The sequence below is a fragment of the Schistosoma mansoni genome, chromosome 3, assembly GCF_000237925.1.
Source record: "Schistosoma mansoni strain Puerto Rico chromosome 3, complete genome".
Lineage (NCBI taxonomy): Eukaryota > Metazoa > Platyhelminthes > Trematoda > Strigeidida > Schistosomatidae > Schistosoma > Schistosoma mansoni.
The window spans coordinates 24,637,360-24,649,399 of NC_031497.1; the positions used below are offsets into that span (position 1 = coordinate 24,637,360).

General features: G+C 38.0%; 1 protein-coding gene across 1 annotated transcript; it reads right to left on the bottom strand.

Annotated features, from left to right (window-relative positions):
• Positions 1-3,348: 3,348 nt before the first annotated feature.
• Positions 3,349-7,155, bottom strand: Smp_019060 (hypothetical protein). The gene is made up of 3 exons (XM_018799757.1): positions 7,121-7,155; positions 7,006-7,083; positions 3,349-3,739 (listed from the first exon to the last, which is right to left on the bottom strand). The coding sequence occupies exons 1-3, from the start codon at positions 7,121-7,123 to the stop codon at positions 3,554-3,556; spliced, it is 267 nt and encodes an 88-aa protein (XP_018651514.1). The 5' UTR covers positions 7,124-7,155; the 3' UTR covers positions 3,349-3,553.
• Between the last annotated feature and the right edge of the window lie 4,885 nt (positions 7,156-12,040).

The window sequence follows — 12,040 nt, forward strand, 5'->3', positions numbered from 1 at the left end:
CAGATTCCTGTGAAATAGTTTATTCAGATCTATTTCCATTCGGAGCAGATTATCGTGTCCCTTATGCTTCATTTCGCGATAGGACGCTTTAGCGATTTTGCCATCGGTAGTGAGTGCAACCTGCTAAAATAGAAACATAATATCCTGCATAACTGGTATAAGTTAGAAGAACTGAGAGCTAATAATTGAGACATTTTCGTTCCTCAGTACTATAATAGCTAAAAGACTTTGGTGTTGCTCCAGTTTGATTAGGTCTCTGGAAAGCCTCATGCATATAAGACCTATTGTAAATCAAAGTCTAGTGACGTCGGGAAGAAATCTTGCTCTAAGTAGTGTGTAAAAAATTGTCTAGAAATTTCCCACCCTAAAATACATACTTCCCTGGCACTTCACGAATAGTCAGGTTCCCTTGTGAAATACTACACATGCAGTACACCAGTTTATGATTTCTGGATGGGGGTGTAGTTGTGCATTGTCGCAGAACTCAGTGGTCCTTGTTCAGATCCTCGATCTGTCGCAATAGTAGGCATATATTCTGGAAATTGTCACCGGGCATTTTCTCGAGGGTTTGTTTAGTCAGCTATATCTTACCATGAAGGGTGGTGACAACATTTAAATAGGGGGTCACGTCGAGTAGTTTTCAAATAAAAAAGACGGCTGGTATGTGGGTCTATGTTCGTGTTATGCATTTTCGCACGAAGTATATCCTTAGGTTTGAAGACGATAAGATGTAGAGTGAAGATCGATAAAAGTCCTATTGTGGTGGCACCCGTTACACTGACTGACACTAGGAATCTATCCTAGCGAAGATTCTTCGAGTAGTTATGATGGGTTGGTAAGGTGAATTATGAATGCTCTCTTCTAATAGCCAGTTGCGGAACGTAGTCCAGAAACTATGAAGACATTACAAGACAACTAAGTGTCTGCCGTTTAGATTTATTAAGTGTCAGGTCGCAAACTGTTGTATGCGAGTCGAGTTTGAGAGATCAAAGAAAAGTCTCAAACGGATTATCGGCTGACTGAACACCCAATGTTCCACCTGGGATTTTCCAAATTAAGTTAATTTCTTATATGACCCTTTCAAAACTAATAAATGGATTAAGATATACTGGATGTCTGGAGGCTAGACTGTTATAGCATAGAGCCGTCTATGATAACACACAATTCTGACTTGATGACATATGCAACTGTTAGTGTTCTCGTTAGCTATTACCCGTAAGGCTTTATGTACTATACATCTATATCATAAATTGATTAAGGCGTCCAACTTTTGGTTAGTTCATCTAAGACTCAACCGTGAAGCAGTGTGGATAGTCACGATTACTTCCAGCCATCTACGCACCTGTATTCACTATAGAACTGTCATATTACAGTTAACATAGCAAGAAACTTTTCAAGGTAATTAGGACATGCACTTAGATTATTCACTTGCAACTGTAGCATGTCAAACCTTGGTATGTTGGAATGAGACTTTGACCACTTCTTCAACAACTATCTCTTTGAATTCTGGCTTACATAAATAATAGTATCTTTAATTAAATTAGGAACCATTTTTTGTTACCTCTGCATCTCTCGACCTAGGTACGTATTTCGGAACTGGCTGTTGTTTTATGTCATCTTAGGACGTGATTATATTGTCTGTATTGAAAATGGGGAATCTGATTATAAAATTTCGTGAACCTGTCGTACACCACAATAGTTTCTATCAGAAGTACTAAAGTCTAAGGTGAGCCCTCGCATGTACACAATGATGGTCACAGACACTACTTGCTTACGCCTGTCACTCCTCGTGGAGTAGCATAATCCGCCCACCAGGATTCTATAAAACTATGTACAGATCAATCCTTCTCAGTTATTTCCTACTGCTATTCACTTTTGATGTGTACCTTTAATTCCTGACACAATTAATTCATTGGTCTCCCTCTTTTTTTATCCTTTTAGGATTCCAAATTAGCACTAGCTTCGTGATGCCGTTTGATCACGAGTTCCTAACTAGGTTTAAATCCAGAATTTCGATGACCACGTTAGGATCCTGCGTATTTGTGAGCGAATGGGGTGGTGTTTGTTCGCTAAAGCCACTCTGGGATACGTAAATTTGATAAGTGGTACCCAATATTGAAGCGATTTCGACTAAAAGCAGTTCTTGTTAGGCCAAAAACACTTGTAAGTACGCGGAAACAAACTTTTAAGAGCTACATACGAAGTGATTCAAATTAAAACCAATCCCAATCCAGCACTTACTACGCATCTCATGTAATATGTTGTAGTGGACGAGGTCATAGTAAAAACAAAAGAGAGCTCGAATGGCGTCAAGTAACGAAATATGTCAATTTTGGTATATGAAGCATCCTGATGGACAGTGAAACATGGCCGATAAGAGTAGAGGATATTCGTAGGCTACCAGTTTTCGATCATAGGTGTCTTCGAAGCATTGCTCGTATATCCTGGGACCACCGAGTAAGTAATGCAGATGTTAGGAAACGGGTACTAGGTAAGGATGGCAAGTCGATTGACGAAATAGTGAAACTTAATCAGTTGAGATGGCTGGGACACGTGTTACGTATGCCCAACAACCGACGTGCAATGCTTTATGGTGTAGGAATAGGTTGGAAGAAAGCTAGGGGCGGCCAGACCAAAAGATGACACAAATCCATGAAGTCACTGACAAGTGGATTGAGCCATGTTGGTAGGTGTAGACTGCCTGGTTGAGATCCGCGAGATGATAGCAATCCATGGTTAGAGACCTTGAATGACATGGCTCAAAATCGTTTGCAATGGCGAAGGTGCATCTATTCCTAGTGTTCTTCCAAATTCTAATCTTCTGAATTCTTCATGTCTCTATCTTTTTCTCTTTCCAAATTTATTTCACTGGATTATACTCCTTGAATAACATCTTCAAACCGTAATCTTTCCGATTACTGCTTATACCCTTACTACTTCTACCACTATGGGATTTGAATAGACAACTGCATCTCTGTGTTAATGTGGTTATGGCAAATCGAACTGATGTACGTACGTACGAAGTTCTACGTTGTGACTGACTGAGTATCATATATGGAAACACTTATAGTGAGCTTCAGTTGCGATAAACATAACGCATTATGTCGTAGTTCAGGCATCTGACGCGAAGCAGGATTTACATATTGTATTTTGGTCATCAGAAGCGTTGAAAAGATTTGAAGTTTCATAGTAGTGGTGAAAGTGGCAAAATCTACCTGTTTTGGAATTCGTTAATGAAACAACTTGGATAAAACTACGGGGTTACAAAGCGGTTCATCGTTTCTTATATACCGATATACAAAACAAACTGGTGGTAAAACCAGCGGAAATAAATATAAAGCAGAAGATACCCAAACAATTAGAATAGATTGTATGACATTTTCAGTAGAAACGGATTTTAATTTACGTACTAGGAGATACGTGAAGACCTATGCTAGTTTAAAGGAATTATTCAAAACAGTACGTGATAGCATGGTTATTCAATCGATTTTATTTAATTAGTACCCCACCTCATTCACCAAGTTATTACAAAATAAGTACCAGAGAAAATATTTCAAGCACTGCGGGTATATTTACCCCAGAAGTGCAAAAGAAATACAGAAACTATGAAACACAGACTCATAACTAGTACTGGTACAGGTCCAACTTTGATTCCGGGAGAATCTTCTGAATAAAATAGGAAAACAGGGTTTTTCTGTGCAGTTGGCGCGACTGGTCGTCTAGCTGAAGAAGCCGGTGCCTGAAAATGGAATACATTGTACGCATTACGAGTAAGACTTTTGAAAATGAATGCATTTAGGGAAACGATAATATAACCTGATATATGTCCTACTTCTGTTAACTAACAAGATCCAAGTATTTGGAGGGCAATCTTAATCTCCTTTATAGAACAAACAACAAATATTTTATGGAACACAGTTAATTATTCTCAACCATTTTTGACTTATCGCTTGCAATTCTATTAAACGTATCTATCTTAAGTGCGACTACAAAGAAACACGAGTGCTATGGTTTGTCCTACTGTTGTTAGAGCAGAAAACCAAAAACGTCCACCAAAGTACTATCGTTCCACTAGATTTATTAGTAACACAATTTCGGCGATTAAAAATGTTTCAGGATAAGTTACTTGGTCAAGTAGTGTATGAGTTGTCCCGTTTTTTAATCCAAAATTGTTTATTGCGGCACAATTTTAGTACCCATTTCCTTTCCAAATCACTAAATTCCCAAAAATAATTAGACTATGAAGTGCTGAAGAGGCTTTGTAGCTTGGGTGGATGGATTCGGTTGTTATCTAAATAAAATGGTTTGATTGAGAAGCTCTATACGTTGATTATGACTGATTGATAATCAATGATCTTATTTAACGGCAATGTTAGGGCTTGGAAAGGAGTCCGCAGCAATAAACACAGATTTTCACAAGACGGTAGTCTTAATGAATTAGTGATATAGTCTGTGCTGTTGCCCTTGAAGTAAATTAAACAGAGGTGCTTTAATATCTACTGATGGTGAATACTAAAACAACTACACATTCTATGAGATAAGGCTGCTTCAGTGATCAGAAACGAACGGAAAGTGATTATAAGCTAATGGTAAACGAGAACAGCAGATTCGACACAATATTTAGGCAGAACTATCTGTTATACGGCTATGTAAATTCAATGAAACTGATTCATTGTAAAAGATTTATGCTATCAGGAATCATAAAAACAATAAAAATACAGATGTTAAACATTCAGCGAATCTAGTTAAATGTACATGCGACTGTGACAAATGCAGCATACGTCCCACAAACATACATGTAAGCTTATTTAGGTTACAAGAGAAAGTTAAACAGGAGTTTCCTCTAAAATAATAAACTGTATCTATAAACAGTAAAATAAAGAGCTAGACTATTGACTGTTAAAAAGCAGAGTAAGACAGTCAACTAAAGTGAACAATCTACTAAGGCTTTTCAGCGCAGATAGCTTATCAATATTACAGAAGTGTTGGATATGAAGCAGATATTGCGTAGTATTCGACACACATTATAGGTATTATGCTAATCCATATATAGTTAGCTATCAAAAATAATTACAGCGTAAACGAAAGATAAATCACAGGAACCTGCTGTACTTCGACTAGCTGATAAAATTTAACCAGCATATTTGCATCTACTAACAACGGTCAGACTAACAGTCAGTAATTTAGTAGACTGTCTTAGTTTTGGTCAACCCTAGTCTTCTGCTAACTCATTATCCTGCTAGCCAGCATTGCAGGTTAAAGCAAACAGTAGTTAGGTATGCTTAACAAATTTTCGAACTATTTATGTCAAAGGTTTTTATATCCAACAGTCAATTTACTAAGTACTCTATGTGAAACCTCAGTATTATGATCTCACTAAGTGAGACAACCCATACAGAGAAATCCCACAATTACTATTTTTTAATAGATGTAACGACAAGGACGCAATTCATCATTAATTGTGGTTTATTTACTTTGTCTCACTACTTTATGTAATCCTTGAGGTTTGGGAAACGTCTCTACTGAGTCGTCCGATTGAAAAGTTTACAGGTGAATATTGATCAGATTATATGATTTAAAGTCTGCAGAAACTGTCTAGGTAATTACCAGAACTCTGCAATGGTTTGCTAAACTGATACGACAGAAATGACCGAAATAGAATTTTCTATGCATATTTTTAAAAGGAAAATAACCATCGACGATGTACTCTGTTCAAATTTTTGGATGTAAACTTTGAATTTGGGTCAAATTAACGTCTGAATCTTGGCGTACAGTCGGTAGCATGGTATCTAGAAATTAATGAGGGTTGAGTGGCCGGGAAACTTAGGTATTTACAAAAGCCACATTCAATAGGGAACCACGGAAAGCAACAATCAAAGAGCCAAGTGAAACTGTTTGTTAACAACTAAGAGAAATGAAATATCTCATCTAGAAATTTATTATTGAAGGGTCATGTCCAATTTATATGTGAAGGGTTTATGAATTCCTTCTACTTTACATTCGCAAATGAACCTATGTATGCATATTACGGTGCTTCACTCTTAACTGTATTACTTTCCACTGTATTTATGTACGTAATGCTTTATAGAGGAAAACTGGCTTTAGCTTTTCACTCGAAAAATGTGCTTCCCGGGTCGATTGAACACGATGTGTGTTTGGATTACTTTGGCATTTTTCCCATGAGTACCACCAAACAGTTAGAAAATAAAGCTGAAACTAATACTAGACAAGCTGGTTTTAACTGGGACTTAGTTGACAAAATATTGGGGTTTAGAACCCTATGAACTTTAAGACGGACATTCACCAGGTTAGATACTACCGTGTTCAGCACAGTATACAACCTTAGTGAGAACTAAGCTTGAAAACTGAGTTCAAGTTGTAAGCCCCTGTTTAAAAGAGGGAAGCTACCCGTGTCATCCCAGAGCTCAGGGGTTTAACATACAAAGAGCGGTTTGAAAAGATAGACCACTTTACTCTGTCCTATCGTAAATTAAGAGGTGAACAGATTTTGATGTATACAATACTAAGAAATGACTTTGGACATAACATACTTCCTTCTTTTCAATAGAGCGGGACATCTCAGAGGACATAGCAGGCGAGTAGAAAACCCGAACGAATAAAATACCCATGGCATACAGGTTTTCACACTCAGTGATCGATTCTTGGAACCTGTTATCCGAGGCAGTGGTGTCCGCACCTTCAATTGACTTATTCAAGAGAAGATTGGACACTCATAAAAACATACTAGAAAAGCAATAACATAGGCGATAGGCCTTCTATCCTTACTACACAAATTTGAACCCTCTATGAATCTCGGATACGGAGTATTCCGAACTTTTGTTGAGAGATTCTGTACTTCAGCAGTATTAAATCGCAATATCTTTCTATATGCATTGATGTATGAATTTACAAGTGCCTAATATATTTGAGTTGTGTTACGAGAGTACAGCTAAGTATAATAAATATGAACTTGATACTACAGCATCTAATTAATAATAAACTAACTTTTCTTTGTCGAGCACCTCCGGCTGATCCCCTTGGTGAGGCAGTAGCAGACTTTGATGACGCAGAGGATGAGGCTGGCTAGATAATGTTCAACTACATATAATTGAAGTCTTACCATCTTACAAGTTGAAACCTGTATATATTTACGTGTCTCCTTGATGTGCCGTTTTGACTAGCTTAAACAAATTACTGAGGATTGGATCGAAGAGGGTTTCATTTGACAACTTCTGCATTTAGTAGCAATGAATCGATGATTCCATTGAAAAGGGTTTTCGAAATAATAACAAGTAAAAATAAATTCAGCCTTAGTTAAGGGATGAAATGCTGTCTGAAGATGTATCACGTCTCACTTCGAAAGACTTTTGCAGAGTTCCTTGAACCACTTTGACCGGTGGGTGATTTCCAAACCCCGATAATCTCAGACAATGAAAATTAAAATAGTTCAAATGGTTGTGGACGAAATAAAGGAAAATTCCGCATAACGGTCTTCCGTATCTAGTAACACTGGGTCGTCGATGCCGACAGAGTGGAACCCAGATATACTTAACGATAAAAGAGAAAAAAACATTAGTAAACTATAACGAGATACTGTCCTTAGTCCCCAAGAATATGTCAAGTTTTCTCTCATACGATTCCTGGGAAGTCTCTTGTACTAGCTCAGCCGGCAGAGAATTCCAGCATCTGACTACTCTTAAGGAATAGAGGGTGTACCCACGGTCCATTCTGCTATATTTTGTCCCCAGTTTCTGGGTGTTACCCCTAAGGTTCGTTTTAGGACTGAGCCTAAGTAGGCACTCAAGAGGATATCTAAAAGTGTTTGGGATGCCGTAAGTCATTAGGAGGTCGAATCTAAGACGCCCATGCTCGAATGGGTAAAGGTTCAGTGAATTGGGGCGCTCTTCATAAGACTTGAAATTGGGTCTGACTGAGTGACTTGCCGTTGGATACGTTCCAATGTATACTTATCCCTTTGTAGTGAGGGAGGGAACACTATATTTCCATGCTCTAAATGAGGTCTAATAAAGCCGTTGAAGATTAAGCGAGAAGTTCTACCGTCCAACTGTCCAGATATGCGCTTCAACGTTACCAGTGCAAGGTTTGCTCGAAAGGCACTGTTGTTGCGGTTAGCGTAAGACTTCAGATCACAGGGTACCAACACTTCTAGATCTTTTCCAACTTGGGATACCTCTAGAGGGGAGTAACCTAAGTTGCATTCGTAGTCTGCAACATGTCTAAGATGGACTACTCTATACACCTGCTTTAGTTTGGGCACCTGGGCAGTATCACAGCCCAGATTTGAGCGGCGCATATATATCTGGTGCCCTCTTGTGCCAATATTTATGTTTAAATAAATAAACTACTTCATACTTCGAAGTGTTTAAGATAAGTCCGTTGTTATCGGCCCAACTTTGAAGTCGAGTCAGATCCTCCTGAAGTGCCAGCTTGCCAACTTCTTTCCAGAGTTTCACATAACCAGCGAAAAGTAACAAATCAGACGATACCTGCTGAGTAAGGTGTTTTATATAAATAAAAAAAAGAAGAGGTCGTAGTACTGAACCCTGAGTGATCCATTTTCTACATCCCGTAGCTTATTTTCCTGTTCACTTTGTTGAACTTCCTACTTACAACATTCAAAATTTCTTCGGTAGGATAATGATCCTGTAGCGACCTACTTTTATGACGAGAAGGCGATTCGTGTGATGGAAACATTTATTATTATAACCAATTATACCAGTGATTGTTTTACTGTACTTGCTTGTTTAACTGTACCAAAAGCACTTTTCCTGCCGTTGTCCATTTTGCTTGTACGAACGAGCTTACGCTCCGCCGTTTTGCTTGTAATCTTTGGCATGTCTTGGTATTCTTTCGATACCACGAGATCGACAACAAATATATCTTATCTGGACCATTAACAGCTTTCTGTTTTTTCGCTTACCGAGGGATCCAAGTCTATATCTAGCACGTGATATTTTTGTGGTGATGATCGTAGTCAATAGCGATCCGACGCCATCTGCAATCTAAAGACTGGGTTTTGTAATATGGGTTGTGGAAAGACTGTCTCTATAATTCAGGAGCATGAGCATTTTTATGTTCATTCTACATGTGAAGGAAAACAAAAGTCAGTTAAGAATGGTGGTAGCCGTCGGTGAGTATCGCTTAGAGTAATTACTTATAGTACTTACGGAACTGAATTATATACCGAGGCACCCTTTGAAAGGCTTTCAAGAATTCACCGTTCCTATCGACTGGCAATGTTTTCTACGGATGACTTCTTGAGTGTAATTTGAAGCTGGAATGAATTATCAATCCGTTTGGTTGAAATTGATGATGAATGATATGATACGTCTGGATATGTCTCCTTATCCTTCCACATAAACATGTTTCAAATTTAGAACATCCAGATAGGCTGAGTAGGATTTATTTTTCAGCCCGAAGACCATTTGGCTGATCCTTCAACGAGTTCCTGGAAATCAGTATCTATTTTAAAACAAGGAGATACAATGTGGGAGCTTCCTGTGAATACTGAAAACTGTCTTAAGTAGTTCTGGAACTAGGCTACCTAGTGTTCTGGAGAAAAAACATAGTATGCTTTTGGTTATCGCGAACATTTTTACTTTGTTATCTGGAGAATGTCAACAGGGAGAGACACACGGAGTATCATACAGAAAGACACTCAGGCCCCATCTTGTGGCTTAAAGTGAAGTCTTAAAAAGTACAGGGAATATGGGTTATCGTAACTGTTCATTATTAGAATTCTTCGTTTGGTGTTGTTAGAGGGATAAAGATTGGTTTGAAGCATGTTCAGTGCAAGATTGTGTTGAGGCACATTGATCGGCCATTTCTTAACCGTTCAGAGTTAGCGGATACTTGGAGAAGACTCTTATGTAAAAACGTAAATATACTAACGTTTTTCTTATTAAGATTTCTACTTCCATCCAAACTTGTTATTTAGAATATAATTACGTCCCTGCTCAACCGTCTTCTCGTTTGGAGGCTTGTTGAGTGAAATAGTGCCCGAGACTACTAAGCAATAAGAGTATCTGGGGGGAATAAGAGAATTCATGGTGATGCAGAAAAGCTATGTAAACTGTGAGGCCGAAATCACCAAGAGTGCACGCGGCCAACCGAACAACTACAATGTAGAATTCGTTAGGAATAACAAATTTTCTTAACATATCGGAAAATCGTTTTTCCCTCAATTATATCTAACTAGTGTCTGGCTCTCCTATCCAGCGGGATTGAGCTGTGGTATATCCACAGTAGCGACCTCAGCAGAAGGAATGTTCATCAAAACGAAAGTATAACGGTCACTTAAACTCCTAGAAAACTGAGCCGGTTAATATCAGACTTCGCAGACAATACAATTACATAATAACTGAAGACAATTCTGAAGATACTGAGAATATTTTATACTTAAAGAAGCCACTGGCTGTATAACCTTTTTGCCGGAGGATCTCACGACCAGTCAAATCAGAAGTCAGCAGCGAAGGATCCTGAAGATACATTTAGATGATGGTCAGTTCAGACGCCTGAACAATCCCCTTCAGGTTAGGGTATGTTCAAAAGAACCCTTGAAGCCGAAAATTATTTACTTTGAAGATTTATTTACAGTCATAAATAAAAAATGAGGAAAATTGAATGCATGAATACAGAAAAATAGAAGAGGAGTCATTTGTATGAAGAATCACTGAAAAGCTTTCACGTGAAGTGTATGTGTAACAGCTCAGGTTGGTTGGTTAAGAGTTGACCCCAAACAACCAAGCATATGCTAAAACAGTATTGTTCAAGTATTCATTCACTTCCTTACTTTTTGTAAGCGTTATATTCCCTATTATCTTATATTGAATGTTGAGAGCCTTTGTTTGTCTGAACAGATAATCCCACGCTCCACTGTGACTGCGCGAAGATCGAAATAAAGACCTATTCACAACTTCTCTGGTTTCTTCTATCAATAGCACGAGGGTTACCTTAAGGCACGAAATATGTACAGGGTGATTTTCTCCCACATATGAGCACATACGCAATTACTATTTTCTGAAAAACACGCTTGTAAGCTGCCGGTTTCAAGCCCGAGTAAAGGGGTAAAGTTGGGTGTAGGGCCGGCAACTTCTTCCTGCGGAAAACAGCCCTTCTAAAAAAGTGTCAATCAGATTAAACAAATTAAACCACTTAATCGACACTCACAGCATTCTACTTATCAGTTTAGAGAAAAGTGACCTGAAGTAAGGGAGGTAGGAATCTTCTAGATTGGTTCATTTTAAGAAGAAGCAGACTCAGTATGTATCGTAAGATTCAGGACCACCAGTATTTACGGCTCACATTCCATATCATCTGTGGAGTAAGTCAATTACCCACCTACCAACAGCATAAACCAGAGCATAATAGGTATCATTGTCAAGTTTGGACTTGATAGTTCCGAATAAGTTGGGAATTGGGTAGTAAGTTAACGATAAATATGTGAATATTTTTGTTACAGATCAGTGAGTAGAAAATTGTATTCTTCACGTTTCGTGACTTTATGTTAGTCGCTTAATCAAAGTAAATTAATAACCAAAACAAAATCAACGCGTTTAAATAGTACGTGGCATTTTTAGTGCAATCATCCAATTTGGACTGTCCATCCAAACAACAACGTTTGACCCCGTTCTTTTTCCACACAGTCTACATACGCACACTCATTTTTCAACCCCTATCACTTCACGCTATAAGTGTACACGTTTTTCGTACTCACCCTCCCAAGAAAAAAATCAATATTGTGATATATAATGCCAAATAACCTTGGTCAAAATAACTTGACATTTTTATTTCTATATTGGTTATGATTTTGGTTGTTCCGAAAATTTCCTTCACTTTTTCTGTTGTATTAATTAAGCTTGTGTTAATTTTATTTGTGTCATTTATTTGCGCTGAAGAAGTGACTTACAGTTAGTCACAAAACGTCAGGAGTACAGTTTTTAAATCATCGGTATATCACAAAATTGTATTTATTATAAACCCATAAACTAGATACGTGGTGACAGTGGAACTATTTAAA

Excerpts from the sequence above, each read along its gene's own strand:
- Smp_019060 (XM_018799757.1), bottom strand. Across the intron at positions 3,740-7,005 it reads GAGGTGCTCGACAAAGAAAA|GCACCGGCTTCTTCAGCTAG; the intron begins GTTAGTTTATTA and ends TTCCATTTTCAG.